The sequence below is a fragment of the Mizuhopecten yessoensis genome, unplaced genomic scaffold, assembly GCF_002113885.1.
Source record: "Mizuhopecten yessoensis strain PY_sf001 unplaced genomic scaffold, ASM211388v2 scaffold10971, whole genome shotgun sequence".
NCBI lineage: Eukaryota > Metazoa > Mollusca > Bivalvia > Pectinida > Pectinidae > Mizuhopecten > Mizuhopecten yessoensis.
In genome coordinates this window covers 559,594-586,842 of record NW_018408813.1, presented here as the reverse complement: position 1 = coordinate 586,842, position 27,249 = coordinate 559,594, and the positions used below count along the sequence as shown (strand labels likewise).

Below are 27,249 nucleotides of genomic sequence, written 5' to 3'. Positions count from 1 at the left end.
TGATGCTGAATCAATATCAGTAGTGGTGTTATAGAGACCCGCATATTAACACTAGAAATGCGAAGTATGACTACTGTATTAATATCAGGCATACATCATAAAGCCCGGTTAGATTAGTCACTGTAACTGAAAGCTGTTTTGTTGGTGTTATTTTCATGAACACATTTCATAATGTTTGTTTAGGTACAAAAATAACAATAGCAACAAAACAAAAATATTACAAAAGATAAACATTAACTTAGAAATTAAAAATTCAACACATTCTGTCAAGCTAACAAATCAACAGGATCATGATGAAACAAAGCGGATCATCTTCACGCTACATACAATATTGTGTTTTGTCCCTTGAGCAATGCTATTGATACAAACGTGCAAAACATATGCTGTTGTAACTTCGTTATGCAACCTGTTGTGAATACCAAGTTATATACAAGAATACTTCAGAAATGAAATTTACATAAACATTCACAATCATATTTGTTTTTAAAACTAACAATGCTCACCGTCCTATTCAACCCATTGTGTATGTGGTTGAATGTACCTCGTACATATATGTTAACAACGTCACAGTGCTGTGTACCAGTCCACACGGGAGGGAGTGCAGAGAAGACAACCTACTACAGCACGTCGTTTAGACCATACAGATTTTATATTAAGGCATTGTTTGATGTGTATGAATCAACGAAAACGAATATACACGTATCATTACAGTTAATGTTTAAACTCCAGAGACCGTGTCTTTCTACGTTAAGTTGACCTATGTTCCAACTTTCAAAAGACGAGAAGACATACACTTGATGTATAAGCATCAGTGCATGCAGGTGAGTACAAAAATTCATTAAGTTTATATAGAGATTTTATTTTTCTGTGGTATCTAGTTGTCAACAAAGTTAAAATAGAATAGGGGATGAATAAGATACATTTTTACATGTATATTAGGCAATGTAAACATGACAAATATTTTCATTCATATTGGGTTGGAAGCATTCATGGTAGTCAGGGATTCAAATTGTACAAGTAGTGAGGCTGACCCCCTTGGCTAAAGGGTCGGGCCTTATCGGTTAGTTTTTGCTTCAGCATGCTGTTTATTCGTCATTTACTGGTATAGTCCATATTCGCCTAGAATTAATAATATCATCATTCAGATGTTATTCCTATAATATGGTATGGCATGGTACTGATATGATATATGATAAATTAACTCTCGTGATGGAGTAAAGTAAACCCGTGTCGAAAAGTTTTCTATTACTATCCATATTACCCTAGTGTATGTAAACATTGAACAAGGAATTGGGAACAAGTTATTACATACAAGAAAGATATGGATATGGAAAGATACAACTCCTCCTTGGTATTAATAGGACATATCCCCCTTTCTTAGTCGTCACGGCCACTGCGTTCGGAGACAGAAACTTCTTATATGTTACTATATGTCGTAGTTAAACTTATGGAAAACGGTGTTTTGAAAAAGTCGGCATCTACTTTGCGGAATGTTCACACGTTTCATAATGTTCACGTAAAGCTGTTCCGAAAGATGTTCATTGCGAACCAAAAGTAATTCTATGTCAAACTCAAGTCTTTTATTGGTAACAAACGACTATTACTCAAAGAAAAATAATAAGTATGTTCTAACTTTGGATAATCACTGGTACAATTGTCTGTTCTTTCGTCTTACGTATTGACGATCTGCAACATGTTGTTCTCGCTCAACAAACTGGACTATCACCACAATTAGCCATGGACATGTCCTAATTTAGGGAAATACTTTGATGTAAAATGCCATTCATAAGGATTTGGAACGTGACACCTTACTACGTGCTAGTGCTTCAGGTTAAATGTGTCACTTTTCAATGTGCATTTATATTGGCTATGACTGCCAACTGAGAGTTTTTGAGTACTTATACTTACCATTTCAAAGAATATTTCAATCTCATAGGAAACTCCATTTGTTCATGAAAAATCATCTTTTAGATTAGGAAGGTAAAAATTCAAAGTTGATATGAATGCTGTGTTAACTGGCCATGGTTGTATATAGTAGCAGTGCCATGGAATGGTAGATGCTTGTATATTGCCCGATTAATTCCCTTTAAAGAGGAGGTATTAACAGTGTTGTCTATTCATAATTTAAAATAAAGCTTTCATATTCATTTCAAATGAGTCAGAAGCTATCTGAAAACTAAAGGGAATACATGTAAATGCAAAAATAAAATAAAAATGTTTCCATCCTGTAAATAGTTGAGAGTCTGGTATTGAGGCGTGTCATATTACTTAAACAGACTGACTAAACTAAACAAGATGAAACCGTAATGACGTTAGGGATAAACAGGTCTGATATAGAATCAGAGCGGAACACGACGTACAGCGACAATACTGGCTAGATGTACGGCTGGAGTCAGGTTTTATATCTTTCTATTATCTATTTTGCAAATGATGTTATTTAAATATGTACCTTTAGAATGTATAGGGTAACACAAAAAAGTATCATCGTTGATTTATATGCGTTGTAAAATTTGAAACCCTGCTGCCAAAATGAAGACAGGTATTTCGCATCTATTATATTGTGTATTGGTGTATCATAGTCTCCTCATTGACAATGCAAACTGTTTATGATCACTTGTACACTTAATGATGTACATTTACATTTTACATTTGTTTTTGTATAGAATATATCAATTATGTACTCTGAAGTTGTATATAAGAAGAGTTTTAATAAAACGTATTCTTATCATGTTTTAATGTTTTATATTATAACAAAAAAGTGATATTTCACCAAGATTAACACACTTTACCAGTATATTCAAGTCACCACGCAGCTGTGTTGAGATATAATCATATATCTATATTGATTCTGATCTGTTATTTTGCACATATTTCATATAATTACATATATATGATATATCTTTATCACTTAAATACAACATTATAATATAATTTAGATACATGTAACTGGTATTTTTATTATATACACAATTTAAACTAATAACATGTGTTAAAAGATATAAAAATGATCACCGCTTGATAACATTATAACTACTCATGTTTCGGTTAATGGATTGGAAACAAATCTGCTTCAAAACTTGGTCTTCATATTGATTGTTGGATAAAACATTTCTCCGACCAAAACGTCGTTCCGTTAAAACGTCACTTTAACAAATAAGACAAAAACATTAATAAAGTGCAACGGGCTCGACCACGCGCGTTAGTTTATTACACAATAACTCACCTTCACCAACTACAAAACCACACATCACAAATAACCATTTCTCAAATATCTTATCCGCGTCCTCCCTTTCAAAAAATCAAATTATACTTCATCTTTGTATGATATCTTTAAATTTTCCAAAAACCAGAAACTAACAGTGTACGGGTATACCGGTGTGTGTACCCGTGTACGTGGTCTCGCTGAATGACCACCCGCACGAGCTCCACAGGTATATACACCCGAAACACTGCTCACTTCGTGACGTCACTCCGGTATCGGAGAAAACAATCTCATCCTAATTCATTTCAATCAAACGAATAAAATTATATGATACGTTAAGTAAAACTTTCAATTTTCACGTTTTTGGAAAAGTGTTGACAGAAAATATGAGCTTTTTGTGCATATAATCTTGGGGTGATTGTTTTGAAATTTTTATAGTTTTCATAAACATAAAAATATTAGTGATTTATGTATTACCATAAAAATATTAGTGATTTATGTATTACCATAATGTATCATTACGACATTAAGCCTCGGTGTATTTTTAAACATCTTTGACAGACATTACATTACTTGTACCAGGATGTTAATGCATGCGGGCAAATATATTGTATACATATGGTTAGACTAGTATATAATGTTACAAATTGTTACAGTAACAGCTGGCGAGGTAAATGTGTTGGGTATATGTATGGATACATATTGTTAAATGCAAGACTAATTTGAGAAACTATACGAAGAATAAAACTGAAACTACGAAATATGTCGATATGTGTGTATTTTTCTTACTTTTGATTGATTGATTTTTTTATAAAAATGAATTTTAGTCAGGAAAGAGTGATCCCAATTCTAAGATTACATGACTAATATTTAGTCCACTTTTTAAAAGTTAACATTTTATAACGAACTCAAAAAATTGTAATCGATGTTTTTTTTTAAAATGAATCTGAAATGCTTAAACTACTTGATGTGTTCATGTGATATTCTGATGAGACATAGCGGAGTTTATACGTCCCACTTTGATTTGTTCAAAGTATTAGAGATTTCTGGATAGATGCGTCCTGTTGATTAATAGGCTACATGTACTTAGTCAGGGGTTTCAACATGAAAGTGTTCGATCTACGCTGAGGAAATTTCCTGGTATTTGTGACATTATGACGGCTACCACATGTGGTGCTGGTCAGGTTTTCATAACACTTGGTTTCCACTCCTGGTTTCTATGAAGGTTCAAAATAGCTTCTTTTATTTTGATTGCTTGTCAATTCCTGTTGTTTGAGTTCTTATTTGGTCCTTGGGTATTGACTCTGTGCTTGATTATTTGAATGAACGCTTATTGTATAACGTCGTTAATTGTTACGATGCGTGTGATTTGCAAGTCTCGTAATCGATACATTTGAGCAAAATGTGAGTGAATGACAGTGAACTATATGTGCCCAGGTCAGGTTGAATCCGACCCATTTTATATCGACGGAAGAGGTCAATCTGAGGACGCAATAAAACACCTTCATAACTCTTTGTTTGATAACAATAAATTGATAGATGTCCAGTAATATGCTTACCAGATGCGTAGCTATCTTTGCCTACGTTAATACCTTAGGTAAGGTATTTGCTTATATGTAGCATTTTGTTTCAACCCAGGGCATGCATTCATAAAACCCCTGTCATGTTCAAACATATATTTTGTGCTCAAGCTCAATTTCCCGGTCTGGTGAGAGATTAATAAAATATCTTGTCAATGATTTGGCAAATGTTTTGGACTTAAAGCCGAATACCATTTTCATTGTGACCATTTCATTTGTTTTAAGCAAGTTATATGAATGTTGGTTTGAACACAGAATCCATGCTTGTGAACATGAGAACAATTCTATGAATACAGACCCTGGATCCGACTATGAAACAAATTTGTAACCTTAATTCATCGAAAGAACAGATTACAACTAGAGTGACCACGTATAACTTTTCATTTGTTTGACCTACTTACTCTTCAAACAAGACAGTTACACTAAATATTATATATTTGAATGAAGAACTATTCTTATTACATATTAGGACCGGCAGTTGTCGTTTACAACATGTTAAAATGTCTATTTAGACATTAAGAGTTGGTATGGTTAGTTATATCTTTTGGAACAGACCAACAGTTTTCATGTAAATTAAGACCTGTTATAGGTTCAATTAGTACATACAATAAAATGATGGTGAACAGCGCTTCCAACTATGGTGTATTGAATCTACACGTATACAACCCAGTATACGGTAGCAAATACTTCATATTGATTGCCCAGGGAGATTGTAATACACAGAGAAACTGACACGGGATGTATAGTGTTGCACGTGGGACATGCATTAGGCGGATATCAGTTTCCGAAAGGAAGTATACATTACAAACACAAACTGTTCGGATACAGCGCCAGAATAATATCAAAATGTAAATATATCACGACATCAAAGTTATGACAGATGGGTTACGTAGTTGGAAAAGCTTTTTGAAGGCCTATTTTTATTTTACAGGAAATACATCAATGAACTTCTGTTACTGACGTCACATAGAACGTAGAACAGTATGAAACCTCACGAATGTAAGTATTTTTATCATTTATTTTAAAGAATTTTGCAAAATGAATTCGCTGGCGTTAAATTAGGGATAATACCATCATTGGTGTAACTGTAACATTGCTGAAAACTTTACGGTTTAAATTCTATGAAATAATCTTGGAAATAAATGTAAAGGAAAGCCAACAAATGCAGTAGTTTTTATATCCCATAATTTTCGTATTATATTAATGAGTTACGCCAATTCTGTCTGATCTTTCATTTCAACGCAAATATAATGGAATCGAGTATACAATGCATTGTCATCACAAAGAATTTCTACGACGTTGATTCTGACTATTGTTTGATGCATTCTTTCTATGTTTGTTAAAGTTGTCTTTTATTTTCTACTGATGTTTTCTAAATCCCTCCGTATTACATATACTTAGTTGTGGATGACATCTTTTCAACTTAACGACAGCCCCTCAAAATTGATAAAAACATAAAATGCAAATAAAAATAGAGAGTTTGGGGTGTAGAGTGATAGGTTGTGTAATTAACTCTGCCCTGTTGTCGTCAATTCTTACGTTGTCAAATGACACAATCTTGTTTTTTGACACATTGTGAACCATCAAATACAGGATTTGTTTTGTAGCTCATGAGTTGATCATTATTCATTTATATCACAAGGATAAACATAATTTCACAAATACATTATTCATTTCTGTTACAGTTTATATATGTTTGAATATTTCAATTCTAATGAGTTGCAGTGAAAGTGTCTATGTCTTTGTGTCTAGGATCATCACATTGATCTTTGAAATATCCAGGCTAACACATAGAAACATATAGTTTCTTGTTAAAGATGATATTAAATCAAAATAGATGTAACGAAAGTGGGGTATTATATGGATTGTGTATTGAACAATTGTCGTATATAATGGATATATTGGTCGAGGCGACTAAAATATCGACACGTTTAGTAACAAAAAAACCCATAAGACCAAGAACCAACCCTTAGGGAAAACCGGTCATTATGTCTGTTTAAACAACAGTGAATCATAAACCGTTCCCTTGGGGACACCGGCTATTGTGCTAGTTTAATTAGAGGTTGTATTATAACTAACTTTAAGGAACACACGCTATTATCCTATTTTTATCAACAGTGGACCAAGAGCCGTCCCTTAGGGAACACCAGCTATTGTGTCAGCCCAATCAACAAAAGCAAAATTGTCACTGAACAATGATCCTCAATATATTGAAATCCTCTGGAAAATATGTCTAAGTATAGAGATAGATAGATAATACTAGATAAACCTCAGCGAAAGCTTCTGTCAGTATAACTGATACAGGAAATTGACGGTAGGGGACTTAGTGCGCTACAGGAACAGTCTAGTTCATAAAAAATGGTATTTAAATAACGGATAAGCGGTATATTTATTCTATTAACTTTTTAACACATTTAATTGAACAAAAACCAATAGAAAGAAAATTGTGTCTTCATTATTTAGAAATCATCAAAAATGATATATATATGAATCAATAAAAATATCGTACAAAGCAGATATGCACTATAGCTGGCAAAAACAAACGTCAAGTTATGGGCGAAAAGGTAAATTAATTGCAACATTTTTTAAAAGCAATAATTTTACAAATAATTTACAAATAATCAAATGTATGTGGTAAACTAAGAGTGTTATTTACATAAACACGTCACAATTAAGTTATCATTATCCCCCCTGTTGAGACGCTTTTTTTTTTTTAACTATTTTAAGCAATGAAAGCAGGGAAGTTTCCATATGCCAAAAATATACACGTAAAAATGTATCTGTTGAAAAACTGAATCTTTGCTCCAAATAGTTTGTTATCAAATGGTGCTAGGGATATGGAAACTATGGCCGGTTGAACATTTCGAAAAAAATGATGGAAAGGTAAATTCAATGATCTAATTGGGAATGTTGATGTTATATTCTGCGCCCTTAACATTTCCTAAAGAGGGATTTCATTCAGAATCTGAGAACAGTATTTCATTCTAGTTAGGGGCGGAGGGAGAGCTTACCCCTATCCAGATCAAGGACAATATACAGTTAGTGACTCGATTTGTTTATGTACATGTGACAGTTACACACGACAACACGTGCGTGTTCGGTAAAGAATGTTGTACATTTCTACACATTTAAGCTAATGTGCATGTCTATAGATCCACAGGTGTCGTTACCATGTCATTTCGATTAGTAAGACTGCTCCAGGCGAAGTTTATAAGTGAAGCAGGTGTCTGCTGTACGTATATATGTTGCTGTGAAATATAGAAAGTGTCAATTGGTAAATCAATCTTCGTGCGGAGTCATCTCGTATCAGTCCTAACCAATATCTACCCTAGGACAAGGGCTAACATGGAATAAGTTTCAACAATATGTTACAAATATCATTATAAGTTCATACACAGTTTAAACGAGATGAAATATTATTATTATAGTCAGGAAACAGCTTCAGCCTCGGGTTCGAGAAACGTGCTGCTGCCCCCATAGCCATACGCCTTGTAATAAGTGTATTAATACAGACTAGTCCAAATGTATGTTATACGCTAATTTTATTATTAGATTTATGGAGCATATAATATATCTATATTTTAAATTTTATAACCCATATCATCCCGTTGTCCTAATATCAGTTTGGGGCCATGAGCCCGGGGACTTCTGTTTGTCGAGGGCTAATACGGAGTGGAAGGTGTACGATAACGGTGTGGTCCTGTGAAAGGGGTAATACACGTTGGAGCTGATTTAGACTCGGAAAAATTCGTTGTACAGAATGTACCAAATATTTATATTTAAAAATATCACTATCATAAATCCTAATATCAACCGTTATGGAATAAAGTATCACATTTTAATGGATCCCTCCTCTGTCTTAACACGCCAGCGTGTTGACATCAAACTGTATCACAAATATTTATCACACCATATATCATACTCCTTTATCGTTATGTTTTCTAATATCACACACATTAATCGCATCAGGTGTGATGTTTACACATATCACTCAACTTTACGGTACAACGGGATGTTAAGACATATCATCCATATTGTATGATATTAACACATATAACATATTTATCACATCAGAGCGACTGATATCAACGCATAGCATAACCCCTAATTGCACCCGAGATGACATCTACCTGTTAGTAGTATATCTACCAGGAATCTGAACACGCCAAACAATATCTGTGTACTAATCTTCAGTGTGTTCCCCCCAGTAGTCATAAGTTTATTCCATAAATACGAAGAACAATTGTTCATATACAGTATTAAAAAAACCCCAAAAATACTAAATAATGAAACTGGATAAATGTGACATTTATTTTAAATGTTTCTTGCAGGGAAATGGCGTTACGCCATCTTGTTTTGCGACTGTGTACTTGTGTTTGGAGTGTACTTCTGTGTCGACATGCCGAGCTCTTTACAGGTGGATTTTGTGGCAGGCGAGGTAAGCAGCTTGATATGTAAAACGTACATCACAGAATCTTTCTTAGACTTTTAGACCCAAAATCGGTTTCCTTTGTTCATGATCAAGGCGTAAACAATCTCAAAATGGCCAAGATTTAGAAATATTCTTAATGTCCGAGAATATCAGAAACATTTTATACAAATGGTTGAGCTCCTTATCAGCTGGCGGTCTGAAACTTAGCCTTACAAATAAGCATTTTTATCAGCCGAAAGTTATCCGCCAGTCAAATAAATTGTTTGAAAACAGATTGTGCAGCACAGTACCGTAATTTTAAGCATACCACACACACCTTTTCTACTCTTTCACAGTATATTTTTGATTTACATACATATTATTTAGACATTTTTTCTGTATTTATGGTTACATTATCTAACGTCAGTTTTGATGTTTACTGAGTAAAAGGTTGGGTAAATATTCCGTTGTTATGTAGGTGTGGGGATAGGGCAATTCTCCTCTCGAATAGAATTTCCATATCCTTCCCAATGCCTACATATCATATACTCTACTAGTATCTCAGGCATTAACCGTATGTAATCACTACACCAGATTTGTTTGGTCTTACAGTCGACTAGTCAGGACAACATCGTGGTATCTGAATCTCTTCCATTATACATTGAAAACCTAAACACTTTTTCATCAACTACACGAACAGTGTTTTGCAATAGTTATGCGAATGATGTACTCGTGGAATGAAAAACCATGGGAAAGATTGAGAAAAACCCCCCCAAACTATATAGTACCAGAAAAGTACCAATTCGTAAGCAGTTCAAAAGTGAGAAGCATGCATAAGCATAGACATAACATACAAAAATTGGGATTTAGTAAAATGTAACATCTGTTGTGTTTTCAGGAGATGCATTGCCATGGCAACGAGAGCATGGAGACCGGCGGGTGCTGTGACACCTGTCTTGGCCTAGGGCCACAACGTTATAACCTACTTCACTCTTTCCTCTACTGGACGTATGTATGACCACCAAACAAGTCGTAAACTCGCTCAAAACTTCTTTCATATTTTCATTTTCTAAAACTATTTTAACAACTGATATTGAAACAGGTCTTATTTTGTTATATGGATACACTTGAAACCCATCAGATTTCAGTTTCAAACATTTAGCGGTACCATATTTTAGATGCTTATCATATACCATATCATTGTTGCGCACAAACATTACTTCGCTGCGGCGTTTTGAGACGTTTCCCCCTTTGTTTCAATGTCTATTTACAGTAGAGATGGATCTGATGTTAAATGTTATCTGCGCTTGGCCATTTATCCGAAAGCTATAACAAATATGTCGGGAGAAAGCATGTAAATTAGATTTGCATTAGGCTTTTGTTTGTAAGAATGTCGATCTTCAGCTCTTAACTTAATTAAAGAACATATGAGGAATAAATCCTTCCTCAGTATCACAAACATTCAACCCATCGTTGAAGTTAAAGAAAACATTCTTGACAATGTTACACCAATGGCTTCGAATGGAAAAGAAAACTGGAGCAAAGAATTTCACTTAAATAACAGAATTTTTGTGAAGCTTTGCTGGTAAAAAAAATATGCTGATCATGCGAATAACTTACTCTCGGACTAGTAAAACTCAATGAGTTGTCCAGTAAAACATGTTACGGTGAAAGATGCATTATTATAGGGGAATAAAATGCATTTTTCAATTTTTGTTTTCATTCCTGATTTTGTCGCCAGTAGGTAGCTTGAAAATGAAATAAGTTAAAATCTTATTTTTAAAACATGTGCGGGTCAAACGTTTCAGTAATATATATATACGGCCTTTGTGCGGGTCAAACGTTTCAGTAATATATATATACGGCCTTTGTGAGGGTCAAACGTTTCAGTAATATATATATATAGCCTTTGTGCGGGTCAAATGTTTCAGGAATATATATATACGGCCTTTGTGCGGGTCAAACGTTTCAGTAATATATATATATATACGGCCTTTGTGCGGGTCAAAAGTTTCAGTAATATACATATACGGCCTTTGTGCGGGTCAAACGTTTCAGTAATATATATATATATATACAACCTTTGTGCGGGTCAAACGTTTCCATTATTTATATATATACAGCCTTTGTGCGGGTCAAACGTTTCAGTAGTATATATAAACGGCCTTTGTGCGGGTCAAACGTTTCAGTAAAATATATATATACGGCCTTTGTGCGGGTCAAACGTTTCAGTAATATTATAAACGGCCTTTGTGCGGGTCAAACGTGTGCGGGTCAAACGTTTCAGTAATATATATATACGGCCTTTGTGCGGTTCAAACGTTTCAGTAATATTATAAACGGCCTTTGTGCGGGTCAAACGTTTCCCTTATTTATATATATACAGCCTTTGTGCGGGTCAAACGTTTCAGTAATATATACATACGGCCTTTGTGCGGGTCAAACGTTTCAGTAATATTATATACGCCTTTGTGCGGGTCAAACGTTTCAGTAATATATATATACGGCCTTTGTGAGGGTCAAACGTTTCAGTAATATATATATATAGCCTTTGTGCGGGTCAAATGTTTCAGGAATATATATATACGGCCTTTGTGCGGGTCAAACGTTTCAGTAATATTATAAACGGCCTTTGTGCGGGTCAAACGTGTGCGGGTCAAACGTTTCAGTAATATATATATACGGCCTTTGTGCGGGTCAAACGTTTCAGTAATATATACATACGGCCTTTGTGCGGGTCAAACGTTTCAGTAACATATATATACGGCCTTTGTGCGGGTCAAACGTTCCCCTTATTTATATATATACAGCCTTTGTGCGGGTCAAACGTTTCAGTAATATATATACGGCCTTTGTGCGGGTCAAAAATTTCAGTTATATATATATACGGCCTTTGTGCGGGTCAAACGTTTCAGTAATATATCTATATACGGCCTTTGTGCGGGTCAACCGTGTCAGTAATATATATATACCGCCTTTCTGCGGGTCAAACGTTTCCCTTATTTATATATATACACCCTTTGTGCGCGTCAAACGTTTCAGTAAAATATATATATACGGCCCTTGTGCGGGTCAAACGTGCCCCTTATTTATATATATACACCCTTTGTGCGGGTCAAACGTCCCCCTTATTTATATATATACACCCTTTGTGCGCGTCAAACGTTTCAGTAACATATATATACGGCCTTTGCGCGGGTCAAACGTTTCAGTTATATATATATATGGCCTTTGTGGGGGTCAAACGTTTCAGTAAAATATATATATACGGCCTTTGTGCGGGTCAAACGTTTCAGTTATATATATATACGGCCTTTGAATTGTTATATGATTTTCAGTTTGAAATTATGTTTTGAGCGGTAGTTTATTTATCATAAAGTGCAATTTCAAGTCATATAATTGCAATGTCGGCAATAAATAAATAGTTCGAAAACCGCAAAAATGTTTCTGATTTTTTAATACAGTATCGTTTAACAAACTTTTTCATTTACAATACAATGCATTTCCACATTTCCGCTTTATCAGAGATATTTTAAAGGATGTACACCTTTGAGAAGTCAAAACAATCCTGTATTAAACTTTTTTTCTAATATAGATTTTTGGAAAAAGGAGTTAATGGCATGGTTGAAAATACCAAAAAACTATATCTCCGTGTGTTCGTTTTTGTGCTATGATCGGTCAGATATACCAATTTAACACAACATGTGATTTTAGGTGATATTTTTGGTTTTGATCATTTGCAGAACAAATTCATACATTTTCTTCCAAGTGTGTTATCAGATATGTAAGAGTGTTTAAAGATTTGATGAAAATAATATTTTCTTTTAAATTATGGAAATAAAATTTCTTAATCTTACTCTTTTAACTCTTTTAAAAAGTTCTGCTATTAAACCTTTTTCAATATTTATTAAATTAAAAGAAAATGTGTTTCTCTTTCTAAAACTTCCACACAAATTGGGGGGTCCATGTGCTTTTTTGTGTGTCCCATTATCATTTGTGTATTTATTTTTTTACCTCTTTCGGGGTCAAAAATCAAAAGTGCATCAGTTACACTAAATATGTATTTTTTTTTTTATCAATAATGGATAATATTCCAGTTTGTTGCATATTATTTTTTATCATATTAAACTGTATAAAGTTGTACAGCAAAATTGAACCTGCTACAATTAAAAATGGCGACACAATGACAACTTAAGTGATCGATCTAGTGTAAAAAAACGTATTTTTTTGCCTTTTTTGAAGCGCAAGAAATACACATTAATACACATTTTCAAAATGGCCGCCGAATTGGTAATTGTTTTAAATTCTTGTAAAAAAAGTTCTACAAACAACAGGCATCTAGTTTTTTTACATATTTTTCAGATGCGTCTTTGCTAATAAACTTGATCATAATTTGTTAAATATTACAAAACCCGTTACACCAGATCAAAACGGGACTTGAACGTGATTGAAACCTCAGAAGAGTACATCCTTAAGCAAAATAGGGTAAAAAAAATCTAACCGGGTTAATATTCCTTTTGTTTACAGTATTAGTGAAATGTTTCTTTTTTACACATTTTATTAATATATTATATCTGAAAATAATCCAAGCATCAGGACAAATATGATTGTAAATATGTTTCAAATTATTCACCGCAACTATCTTAATTGACCTCTTGTTGTAAAACTAGATCACAAGTAAGGAACTCGTATTATTAGGGTAATATTGTCTCATATTATACCTCTTTTTTTTACATATTTTTCAGATGCGTCTTTGCTAATAATGCTATTTCCCTTAAATCACTAAAATATCTCCATCTGAGAGCTACTCCCTCCCCAAATTAGGACTACTCCCTGCAAAAAAGGACTACTCCCTGCCAGAAAGAGGACTACTCCCTCATGAATATTTGTAGGTGGAGCTTATTAGATTTCAACCAATGAAAACATTGGTAGGCGGAGCTTATAAGATTTCAACCAATGAAAACATTGGTAGGCGGGGCCTTCACCGTTACGCTCGTGACGTCACATTTTCAGAACCAAATGACAACAGTGAAAATGGCCACCGCTGAAGGCCGTTTTGTTGTAAAGAGGAGTTACAGCAGATTTTGGACGCTAAACGTAGCTTAAATACAAAAGCTGTTATAAAGACTGCAGTGAATTCTCTTCAATCTTATTTAACAGAACGGATTGCGGAAGCGTCGACGAGTAGCGTCATGCAAGCTCTTTTAAAAAACCCCAGGATAGGACTAGATCTAGTTATGGTAGGAAAACAATGGTGACTATGAGATTCAGTCTATAAAAACACTTCTTGAATGCTAGAAATGAAGATATCATCAACGACGATGCATACGGTACTTCCAGTTGTATTTTTTTCTCTCTCAGTCAGAAATTGTAAAAGGAAATGAATAAATAATTTCATTTGTTGCCTTTACTGGGTGAATAATTTGTTTCGTTATAATAAAACAGTTATAGAATGGGTAATTCGGGAAATAGCAAATTTATGGTCACCCTTGGTGAAAAACTATTCCCCTCGCAGCTTCGGCGCCTCGGTAAAATAGTTTTTCACCTCGGGGGACCATAAATGTGCTATATCCCTCATACCTATTCTATAACTGTATAATATTCTTCTTCTGCTTTTCAGATCTTCTGTATTATCTCTTTTATCAGGATACTGTATTGACAGGATAGGTAATCGAGGTATGTACATATAAGACATTACTTTATTACAAAAGTTGCACACGTTATCAAACAGATGTGTAAACAACAAACTGCAGGAAGATTTCTTTTCACGATATATCTATTTCCCCGTTAATCCTCGACAGCATTTTCACGATATATCTATTTCCCCGTCAATCCTTGACAGCCTTTTCACGAAGATATATCAATTTCCCCGTTAACCTTTGACAGCCCTTTCACGATATATCTTTTTCCCCGTTAACCCTTAACAGCCTTTTCACGATATATTTATTTCCCCGTTAACCCTTGACAGCCTTTTCACGATATATCTATTTCCCCGTTAACCTTTGACAGCCTTTCACGATATATCTGTTTCCCCGTTAACCTTTGACAGCCTTTTCGCGATATATATATTTCCCCGTTAACCCTTGACAGCCTTTTCACGATACATCTATTTCCCCGTTAACCTTTGACAGCCTTTTCACGATATATATATTTCCCCGTTAACCCTTGACAGCCCTTTCACGATATATCTATTTCCCCGTTAACCCTTGACAGGCTTTTCACGATATATCTATTTCCCCGTTAACCCTTGACAGGCTTTTCACGATATATCTATTTCCCCGTTTACCATTGACAGCCTTTTCACGATATATCAATTTCCCCGCTAACCCTTGACAGCCTTTTCACGATATATATATTTCCCCGTTAACCCTTGACAGCCCTTTCACGATATATCTATTTCCCCGTTAACCCTTGGCAGCCTTTTCACGAAATATCTATTTCCCCGTTAACCCTTGACAGGCTTTTCACGATATATCTATTTCCCCGTTAACCCTTGACAGTCTCTCACAATATATCAATTTCCCCGTTAACCTTTGACAGCCTTTCACGATACATCTATTTCCCCCGTTAACCCTTGACAGCCTTTTCACGATATATCTATTTCCCCGTTAACCTTTGACAGCCTTTCACGATACATCTATTTCCCCCGTTAACCCTTGACAGCCTTTTCACCATATATCTATTTCCCCGTTAACCCTTGACAGTCTCTCACAATATATCTATTTCCCCGTTAACCCTTGACAGCCTTTTCACGAAATATCAATTTCCCCGTTAACCTTTGACAGCCTTTTCACGATTCATCTATTTCCCCGTTAACCTTTGACAGCCTTTTCACGATATATCTATTTCCCCGTTAACCCTTGACAGCCTTTTCACGATATATATATTTCCCCGTTAACCCTTGACAGCCTTTTCACGAAATATCAATTTCCCCGTTAACCTTTGACAGCCTTTTCACGATATATCTATTTCCCCGTTTACCATTGACAGCCTTTTCACGATATATCAATTTCCCCGTGATCCCTTGACAGCCTTTTCACGATATATCTATTTCTCCGTTAACCCTTGACAGCCTTTTCACGATATATCAATTTCCCCGTGATCCCTTGACAGCCTTTTCACGATATATCTATTTCCCCGTTTACCATTGACAGCCTTTTCACGATATATCAATTTCCCCGTGCACCCTTGACAGCCTTTTCACGATATATCTATTTCCTCGTTAACCCTTGACAGCCTCTCACGATATATCTATTTCCCCGTTAACCCTTGACAGCCTTTTCACGATATATCAATTTCCCCGTGAACCCTTGACAGCCTTTTCACGATATATCTATTTCCCCGTTAACCCTTGACAGCCTCTCACGATATATCTATTTCCCCGTTAACACTTTACAGTCTTTTCACGAAATATCTATTTCCCCGTTAATTCTTGACAGCCTTTCGCGAGTTTAATATGTCATGAATATTTATTCAGGCACATTTATTATTATAAATGCATCCTTTCTTAAATCAAAATCTTCAAATTTATGAAAATTTAATGAATTTGAATAACTGATGATGCATATTTTTTTTTTTAACAACTTAATCCATGACTTATAGGTTTATATTGCATATATGTAATATTTTTTTATATGTTTTAGTATCTGCTGTGTTGATCATTATTTTGACATCCCTTGGGTCTAATCTGTTTGCTATTGCTGGTACTCAGCTCCTTCGGAACACCTCTGCCATGTTCCCTTTGATGATAATCGGACGGATGCTACTCGGATTTGGAGATGGGCCGATGAGAAGTAAGCCTTATCATGCTCTGGATTATATATATATTATAAGAACATTCAGAGGACTTTCGTTGGTCAATCTCTCTACTATGGTTTTGTTTATTGCTAGCAGGAAGGTAAACATGAACGCATGCGCCGTGGTAATATAAACATGAAAAAGGCGATAACAAATCACGACGCTTCCTTGTCCATCTCTGACAATTTCAATTTTAATCGAGATGTATTTCATAGGTTTTGCGGTATCCTGATTTTATCGTGATAGGTGTATAGCTTTAATGCAGGTACTCTGGACTTATGTATGAATTTCTTGTTTGTATTTTCTGTTTTCCCAGGCGAAACCGAGGATGATCTTACCTTTATCTTATTCTATATTTCTCGAACCAAATACAAGGGAAATATTGAAACCTGACAGCCAATATGAACCGATGTTACTTTCATGAAACCTGTATAATCAATGATATATTGGTATTGGTGAATAAGACCAATTTATCTTTATGAGAAGATAACATACATGCATTGCCTTTATATGAAGGAGACATGAATGCATATTTCCCTAAAATTGACATATTTCTCGAAAACTTAACATAACGTATCTTACACATAAAATGCAATGCTTTCCTTCTAAACAAGATAGCAACTAATTATGTATTTCCCAAAATATGAATTTGAGCGTCACGTGATTTATTTGAGCGACCTGGTTTAGTTTTATTTTGTTTAACGACCTATTAACAGCTTATGTCATTTAAGGACGTGCCTCCGTGTATGTTGTGGATGCGTGGATGTGTGTATGTGTGCTAGAGACAGGGTATGTTCGTACTTGATAAATTCATATACGGTATTTTTTGCTGTAACCACATGGGAAGCCAACAACTGATATTAACTTGGATACAACCTGCCAAGGAAAGGAAAAGTTCATGTTACCTACATACGGGGTCAGAGATTATCACAAATTATTTCTCTTTATATGTTTCATTCATTAACAAAATTTGGAAAACTGTTGTGTGATACACATATAATTTAATCTTGCTTGTAACAAGCATTTTCATTGCCTTATACAATTATGTTATCAACACATAACATAACGTGGTGTTATATTTCCATAACATAAAAAAACATATTCAAGTTAATCCTTCAATACTAAAATCATCATTCTTTGCAAGAAGTACCTTCTTCTGTATATGCTATACATGTATTTAAGTATTGAAAATCTCCCTCCTTTTCCTGCTAGATAGTGTAGCTGTGTACTGTATAAAATGATGTTGCTTTGTAAAGAGTAGTCTAGTGGTAGGACGCCGGTCTCGTGACCTAAGGGTTGCGGATGCGAGTCATGGCACTGTATTGTTTCCTTGAGCAATTATCTTACTCCATTTGTTCCAGTCTACTCAGTTGTAAATGAGCACGTTGTTGAACAGTACTAGAATGGTTGAATGCTATCTGTGAGCGCCGAAATGGCAGCACCAGCTGTATGATCCCCAGTTAGTTGAGAAAGATAATGGGTTGTTGCAAAGGCCCTATAACCATGGATACTAACTTGTGAACCGCTTTGAGACGACCTACGAACTAGGTTGTGATAAAGAGGTATATAAGATTCTCGAATCATTATTATTATAAATTTTATTTGTAGTTGTACAGGATCGTGTGGTAGCTCACTGGTTTGCTGAAGACTCCGTCCTAGCTGTCAGTTTGGTCATCCTAACACGTAGAGGTGGAACACTGCTTAATTTCCTATTAACCGCTAACATAGCTGTCCATTTGGGCTTCACTTGGGCCCTGTGGATTGGTAAGTGAATGAAGTATTGGTAAATATTAGAATCATAAAATCACTTCATTCAATTTATTCATCTTTATTTTGAATCATGCATGCTATCATGCTTTCCTTTTTATGAATTGAAAATGGATAGAAATATTACGTCAAGTATAATATTTGTGGGGTTCTTTGTGGAAATTGAACAAATTACATGGAAGAAGACATTTCAAAATTTATATAAACGTCTACATGTACTGTCAATGTAAACGATATTTTGCGGTAAAAATTATATTTCCGAAAATAATATATACAGCAAAAATAATCGTCATTTCTTAGAAATAATACAAGAGCGTGTATAATTACGAAAGAGTGAACCAATAAAATTAATCTTTAACGAATTTAAAGCTGGTCATCGATGTTGTTACCGTCTTTCTATTTCAGGCGCTGTTATTTGTTCACTCGGTATCATCGCTGCTTTTGTGATGGGTTTCCTGGACGTCCGAGGGACCAACAAACTGGACGATGAATCGCAAAAACTGATGGCAAGTAGGCCTATTGTAAGTATTGACTGACAGAAGATTGTCAATGGTACATCACTAACGCTTTAATACTTACATAGTATACTTACGGTAATTTACGTTGGAGTAGGTGCCATATATCAAACCATATTAAATAATATGACAAATCTGACAAATAATACGATATTGTATTCGTATGATGGTGCTACGATGCATTCTATCTTACATTCTTAATTATGCATGTAATTGGTTTTTAAACTAGCATTTAAATGTGATGTTTGTTATTTCATCGGTCAGCCGTGGAAAATTGTAGTTAACAAAATACTTACTTCATGAAAACAAATATCTTCTCAATCGATAATAAAAGTAACACTGAAAATTGTCTTAAAATACCTTCAAGGTTTATTTATATCTCACAAAATCAGGCGTTACAGAATCCTTATATCTCTCTGATCAACAATGGTACAAGTTACCCAAGCTCAGTATAACAGAGGACCATTAGCAATTATAGACAGGACTGCTGTTGTATGAAGACACCTCGCACTACTCGCACTACTTTCAACGCCAACGTACTTATTTTCAGAAAATTAAAGACATCACCAACATCCCTAAGACGTTTTGGATCCACGTATCCATGATTGGATTTCATTTCTGTTCATTCTTCTCATTTGTAGCCAATGGATCGTAAGTATGATTTGAGTCGGTAGAATATGTTGTTGGTATTTTTGTACATCTTTGGCAAATATGAAATTATTATAGAAATGGTAATAGTGTTCTATTGAATGCCATAGATATTTCATTCTTTTTCGGTATTCTGCCATATTCTTGAAATACATATTGTTTTCAACGGGGTGCCATTACACATCCTCTTCATGCTGCTCGTGACGTCACAAAGCAAAAGTGACGTGTAATTGTAACGTGATATAAACATTACAATGAGAATGTAACTAATATTCATTAAGTAAAAATCAGAGAGCGAAATGGTAGGACATCTCGTATGATAGAAGACAAGATTTATACAACAGGAAACCAATACAAATCATCCATTAAGTTGATTTAAACAATGACGGTAGAAGTTGGGTTAATCTGAGCAAGTGATGAGGAGTTTCATTGATTTTGGCAATACATATATATCCAATGGTTATGTTTCCAGTACAGAAGAGGTATCCAACTCTGTTAACGATATGAGATAATTAATAAGATAACCGCCCAAATAATAAAGTAACAGAGGATGAGAGATCAATTAATTAATAAAAGAACTGCTCAAATTACAAATTAATTGAAAAAAGTATGTTGCTATTAAATTAAACATACTATAACGGTTTAACAAGCTTTCATGCTTTTTAAACTGTGCATGTAGAGCCTCATGCAAACTCTACTTTACATGTTTCAAAGGAAGTATACTGTTATTTTGTTTTCACGCTTAGAAATAGCAAAGCCCTGGTTCAGCTTACAGACTATTAAAATGCGATTCAGTTACTCCAAATACTGTTCTATCTTTATGTTTACGTCATTTTTAATTTATTATGAATTATGTCAATTATGAAGATTATATTTATACAGAAGCGACTCTAGCGGCTTATGGAGTATAGCTATATCATTGATGTGGTTATGTGACATTTTGTGTTTTCAGACAGTACATCCAGTTGAGACATGGCTATTCTAAAGTTATGGCATCCTATACCACCGGCGCAGCATATATTGGACCCGTGTTCTTCGCGCCTGTTATAGCTTTATTACTGGTAAGTCCTCAGTTACCTGTGCCGTCACAATCAGATGACAGCGTTTTATTGTGACGTTTCCATTGAACACGCGTCAAAACGTCGTTTGTAGGACGGTGGCAAACTTATAACGGTGACACCACCTAAAGAATTGTTCTCCTTTTCAAGTTTCTCCTAAAAGTCTCGCACGGATCTTTCATCTGAGGTATACCTATGGTGTACAGTATTTTTGTTTCTGTTCTTTCCAAATATGGCTTTAGTTTGTGCATACTGCATCTAGAAATGTTGCTAAATTTAGTGATATTAGCGTTTTATATGTCCCATGTTTACCAACATTTCGGTTAAGAGGTATACAATACTGTTTATGGTAACTATTGTAGAACAACAACAGATACGCTTGTTTTCTGTGGCAAGCCTCGGTTCTGACCCACATTTAACACACTCGGGTAGAATATCCCACGTACCTACATATGATACTCTCTATTGATTCTAGGTTAATTAAAACATTGGATATCAAGCTGTTACAGTTATTTTCAAACCACATGGATACTTTGAAGCTTCGATTTTTCGAATGGTGATAATTTTCACTTTTTAACAATCTATATAATTCCTCGGTATTTATCAAACCATAATCACAAAAATAAGTAATTGGGAAAATGACAAAAAATGCACGTGTCAATTCTGTTTGCTTCAATTAGTGTATATGATTGTAAGGCAGAGAAATTGCAACAGTTAGTTTGATGTTATCAAAGTTTGCTTTAGCTAACTCTAACAGTCTCTCATTCCGAAATGGTATTTGGTGTCTTTGTTTATTTCATTACAAGTATATAGATAGTCAATCAGTTTTGAAAGTAAACAATAAGTAACCTTTTATGAAAAAAAGTCCTTTTAGCTTATGTTATTAATAATAATTACCTCCCTTTGTCATACCTGGAAATCAATATCTTAGTTTGGCGGAGTTACTTTCTCACTGTTTTGCTTCCTGGAACAAATTTGCGTGGTTTAAATTCACGAAATATGGTTTATAGGTAAATCTCTAGCGGATGAGCAACGGATTTTCTGAGCTCATGTTAGTACCGTTTTTGTCAAAGTTGTGAATGATGTACAAAACAAAATTGAGCTTTGAGCTATATAGTATATAAAATGGTTTTAAAAAGTGAATTATTTCAATGAAATTTCTTTCATCATGTTTTTACTAAAATATGTTGTTTTCTTGCAGAAAAGGATAGAATGCAATGGTCTAATAGCCACATTTGTAACAACATTCAGTATACCAATATATCTGATGCTGGCCTACTGTCCAGCGATACCGCCAGTCGTTCTCACAGTGGCTATCGGCGCGGTGTATACATTTGATGTTGTAAGTATTAGGCTGTTGGAGCAGTTTCCAGTCTAATGTTGTAAACTGAATTAACGTCTGCATAAAGCTTAATTATTTGTATCCATATAACTATGGGTTTTGGAGGGCATACCAGTTAGCCCAACCGGTTTTCATTAGGAAATGACATGATATGACTAAAATGTTTATTTTGGTAATTTAACTACTATGTTGTTCATTGGAAAATACCATGACTACACATATACATCAATGTTGTAAATTAACCTATGTTTCTTTTTTGATTCTCAGATTATAATGTGGCAAGTAACCATTAACTTGCTACCTCCCGCTGTGTTCGGGACTGGAGCGGGTATAGGCGTGTTTGTTATGAGATTTTCAATAGGTCTTATGAATCTAGCAGTTGGCTCTATTGTAGAGGATACGGCCGAGTAAGTATACTTACTGAAAATTGTCTATTTCAGTCAAAAAGAAAGAAATTCACAAAAATGGAAATGACATCACAGAAGAAAAAAATCATTATATGTTGAAAAATATTTAGACGGAGGTGTCTTCCATGGTGTTGTTATTGATAATCTATTTTCTAAGAAATATTTTATTTGTAATTAAGTTCAATTGATATTACGATATTATCATCGCCGATAGATCTCACTCATGTAACATGTTTCGTGCTGAGCTAGAATTTATTTGACAATACAATGAATAAAGGTCACAATTGAAAATGCACGATTCAACAAAACCTTTATCCTTCTACAATCTACAATTAAAAATATAATATAATATAAATACAATTATAATTATAAATAATACATTCGTAATATGCTGTATTAACATTCAAGATTAAATAACAAGGTGTTAACAATACAGAATTCCAAGTAACTTATATTTACTGGAGATCTGTGCTGGGTACATTCAGTATGTTGTCAGTATAATGTAACAGGCTGGAGCTCTGTGCTGGGTACATTCAGTATGTTTTCAGTATAATGTAACGGGCTGATCTGTGCTGGGTACATTCAGTATGTTGTCCGTATAATGTAACAGGCTGATCTGTGCTGGGTACATTCAGTATGTTGTCAGTATAATGTGACAGGCTGGAGCTCTGTGCTTGGTACATTCAGTATGTTTGTTTTCAGTAAGATAGCGCTCTGAAGTGGGCGTTAGATCCGCGCCATCGTAAAGAGGCAAATACACCAACATACAGCCTCCAGTACACATACACACATTAAACAAAAGAATGCACGTTCTGTGAATGACTTACAGTTAGAATACGCTGTACATAATAAACCATTCCAAAACTAAGTTTCCTGTGGAATAAAATCTGTTCGAATGAGACAGCTAATGCTTCTCTGTCGGATTTTTCTTTTGTAATCTGCTTAAGGGAAAACGGAAAAATCAAAATATCTGCTGTACACTGCCCTTCTTTCCCTACTTTATCAAAATGATATGACCGGAAGGAGCCTTTGGGTGTCACCTTCTATATATGCGTATAGCTGATGTTAGGACGATAAATCCCAATGCTTCAAAGAAGATTCAATTTTCAAGTGCATTCTGGACTAGAGTTCCTCTTAAATGTTTAGAAGTGACTTTATCGTAATTACCTTTATTTATTTATTACCGTAATATTCTTTCTCATTTTACTGAAAAGGTAATGATGTCCAGGTATTGACTTTAGGTTAAGTTTGACTCTGTGGTAGATATGTTTCACTGTACTATCTTCAGTCGAGGTCACCGAGAGCAGATCCACGCTTACCAGAACGCCCTTATGTTGATGACGGCTGTATCCGTCCTGTCAGTAGCCTGTGGAGTATTACTGAACATACTAGATATACGAAACGTAAGTGACCACGAAAACCCACTGAGAGAAATTCCTTTAACTTCTCCTGATCAATACACTGCAACCTTCAAGAAGAAATAAACGTCCTATACCATGCTGCATGATCGTAAGAGGCATCTAATAATATGGGTACAGAATATTGCGGTGTTTTTCGTTCGTGTCCACTTCTTAAAAAACATAAAAACATGTTGCGTACATAATAATACCATTTTATACCATTTAGCCTTGTTTTAAAGTCACGATTTAAGATACTTTTGAGAGAAAAGATTAATATAATCAATATAATATTGGAGTCATGTAAGTTTTGGTATTATTTGTTTTATTTTGTAACAGTAATTATATATTGGATATTTCAAGTATATGAAGAAAGCGCTGGCATGGAAATGATTAGATATCAACATTGAAATGTTGAAATATTTTGAGAAATATTGAAGGAATTTTACAAACCAATTGCTGATGTGGATTCATGTAAAATTAACGCAGTATTTGTTTTTGTTGTAGGGTGATGGTGTCAACAAACGTTTTATCAAGAACAAACCTGTAGAAATGTCTGATACTACAGAACTTGTTGTCGCCGATAAACTCAGTAAACAGTACAATAGTAACGACACAGGGGACGGAACTCTCGAGGAACATTGATACTAGTTATAACATAGGGGACGGTACTCTCGCGGAACATTGATACTAGTTATAACATAGGGGACGGAACTTTTGAGGAACATTGATACTAGTTATAACAAAGGGGACGGTACTCTCGCGGAACATTGATAATAGTTATAACATAGGGGACGGAACTCTCGCGGAACATTGATAATAGTTGTAACATAGGGGACGGAACTCTCGAGGAACATTGATACTAGTTATAACATAGGGGACGGAACTCTCGCGGAACATTGATACTAGTTATAACATAGGGGACGGAACTTTCGAGGAACATTGATACTAGTTATAACATAGGGGACGGAACTCTCGAGGAACATTGTTACTAGTTATATCTTGATTATGCTGGAACTCTAGAGGAACAATGATGATATTTATAGCTACGGGGATGAAACTTTCGAGGATCATTAATATTGGTTTTAGCTACGGGAATTGAACTGAAGAGGAACCTTGATGTTAGTTTTAGCTACAGGGATGGAACTCTCGAGGACCATTCAAAACAATTACAACACTGGAGAGACGCAACTCCGGAGGAGCACTAGTGACAACACTTACACCAGGAATGGGTGCATAGGAAAGAAATCCAGGGAACCTTTATAATAATAAACCGTGGCTTACAAACCACAGCAGTGATGTGACTTAAACCAGGAGTAATAGTATTATGGACGGATAAGTGTTTTTGTTTATATATACAGAAAATAATGAAAAAGACTCAATCAAAATGGATGATGTTAATTTTCAGAACAAACCATCATTCTTATTGAGTTTATTCAAGCTGATGTGACACAGTCAAATCTTTACGGTCTCGCGATTTGGTGTCGAATTGTCATTCTATAAGGGCATGGACAGTTTTTGTAGGTCTCCAAAGCACCAATGAGCAACAATAACCGTCTTTATATTTCTGCTTAAGTCATTGAAACATTACAATTTTATGAAACAACGACGTGAGATGTTTTAACACACATGTTAAAGAGAAATCATTTCAATATTGTTCACGACTTGTTGTGAAGAAGTTTAAAAGTATTCAACTCCTCCAGCAGAGCTGGAATAATGAAAAACAAATAAGCAGTGCATATAGATGTATGTATTTATTGGAGTCTGATAAACAGGTCTCTACGATACAACATGTTGGTTTGTGTTTTAAACGTATATAAACCATTATCTTATTGACAGGAGCTCTTGCATGCGTATTGGTTTTAAGGCAATGCTTAATCACACAAGCAATTCTTACTTAGTAGATAGGGCACCCGTTTTGTTACCTCTCACCCTAGAGGTAGTTTACCGCATCATTGACTGATGATACTGATCATGGTCAACAAGACTATGTTTCAAAACTATCGCCATAACTACAACCTTTAGATCATCAATCTTTACCCAAAGAGAAGTTTTAGATAAAATCTACGATTCCTCAGGGGGCCTTGCATTAGTCATCTAATGTGGCCATGCAATACCGATTGTCCCTCAACTTTCCGATCCCATCGGATATTATTACTGATTACTGAAACCCATCTTTTATTATTTTAATTCCTATAAAATATTCTTATGGATAAGCCAGAAAGAAACTCAACGAACAATTTTGAACCTAATGGTAGGTGGGAGAAAATCTTACTGTTACTCGGTAATTTGCTCTTAGGTGAATACTCATAATCACTCGAAGCGGAATATCACTCACTAATGTATTAATGAAATACTAATATCAACAAAACGGTTATGAAATGAAGCTTTACTTGTTTGTATGGGGGTTGTGTCCTCGCAATCGATATGAAGACGGGTGCCTAAGGAAACAAACATTTAAAACAAATGAGAAAAAAGAAAAATATTCATCGAATTGGGGCTGCTGATCCACTTTTGTCTCTTCAATGAAGTAGGATATTCTCTCCCCGCACCGTAAAAATCCCAAACCCAAAGTGTTTTGTGTGGACAGAATCATTCACCGAGAAGCTACTTGATATGTCATTCATTTAAAGTCTATTTGATGTACAAAATCCATCAGCGAACATGTACTTGATTAACAAAACCATTTACCGAAAAAGTATTTGGTGTACACAATCATATTTATAACATCTGAATTGTTATGGTTAATCTTGAACTGAGCCAACATGGCACTTTGATAAAGTTTAAAGAAATGGAACCATATTTTGGAACACACGGATGCTTTTGAAATCGTCCATTCAGCATTATATTTTCATCATCATTATTTAATGAGATTCAAATTGATATGCAGCACGATTATACATATACGTTATACTTCTGAATTTTAAATGTTACTTTTTTTGTTTCCAACTTTGAACAAAATGAGAGATATTGTTAAATCTGCCATCCGATAATTTGTGTGTGGTCATGTTGGACAAAATTCCGTGGATATATGTATAAAAATGACAACCACGTTATAAATTGAGTTGCTGACTTTTACCTACTGTATTACTGGTTTATATGTTATATATTAAAGGGACAGGTCA

At 34.8% G+C, this 27,249-nt stretch overlaps 1 protein-coding gene across 3 annotated transcripts; it reads left to right on the top strand.

The window, feature by feature from the left end:
• Positions 1-585: 585 nt before the first annotated feature.
• Positions 586-27,249, top strand: LOC110464205 (major facilitator superfamily domain-containing protein 1-like). Of its 3 annotated transcripts, none has more exons than XM_021519300.1 (15): positions 586-821; positions 5,714-5,781; positions 9,114-9,220; positions 10,092-10,201; positions 14,814-14,869; positions 16,837-16,986; positions 18,599-18,754; positions 19,163-19,278; positions 19,823-19,923; positions 20,873-20,981; positions 22,180-22,320; positions 22,588-22,727; positions 24,016-24,130; positions 24,632-24,786; positions 24,959-27,249. In XM_021519300.1, the coding sequence occupies exons 2-14, from the start codon at positions 5,766-5,768 to the stop codon at positions 24,767-24,769; spliced, it is 1,455 nt and encodes a 484-aa protein (XP_021374975.1). In that variant the 5' UTR covers positions 586-821; positions 5,714-5,765; the 3' UTR covers positions 24,770-24,786; positions 24,959-27,249. The 3 variants fall into 3 exon arrangements, with proteins under 3 accessions (XP_021374975.1, XP_021374974.1, XP_021374973.1); XM_021519299.1 differs by adding an exon at positions 2,277-2,396 and having other exon boundaries at positions 24,632-27,249; XM_021519298.1 differs by having other exon boundaries at positions 24,632-27,249.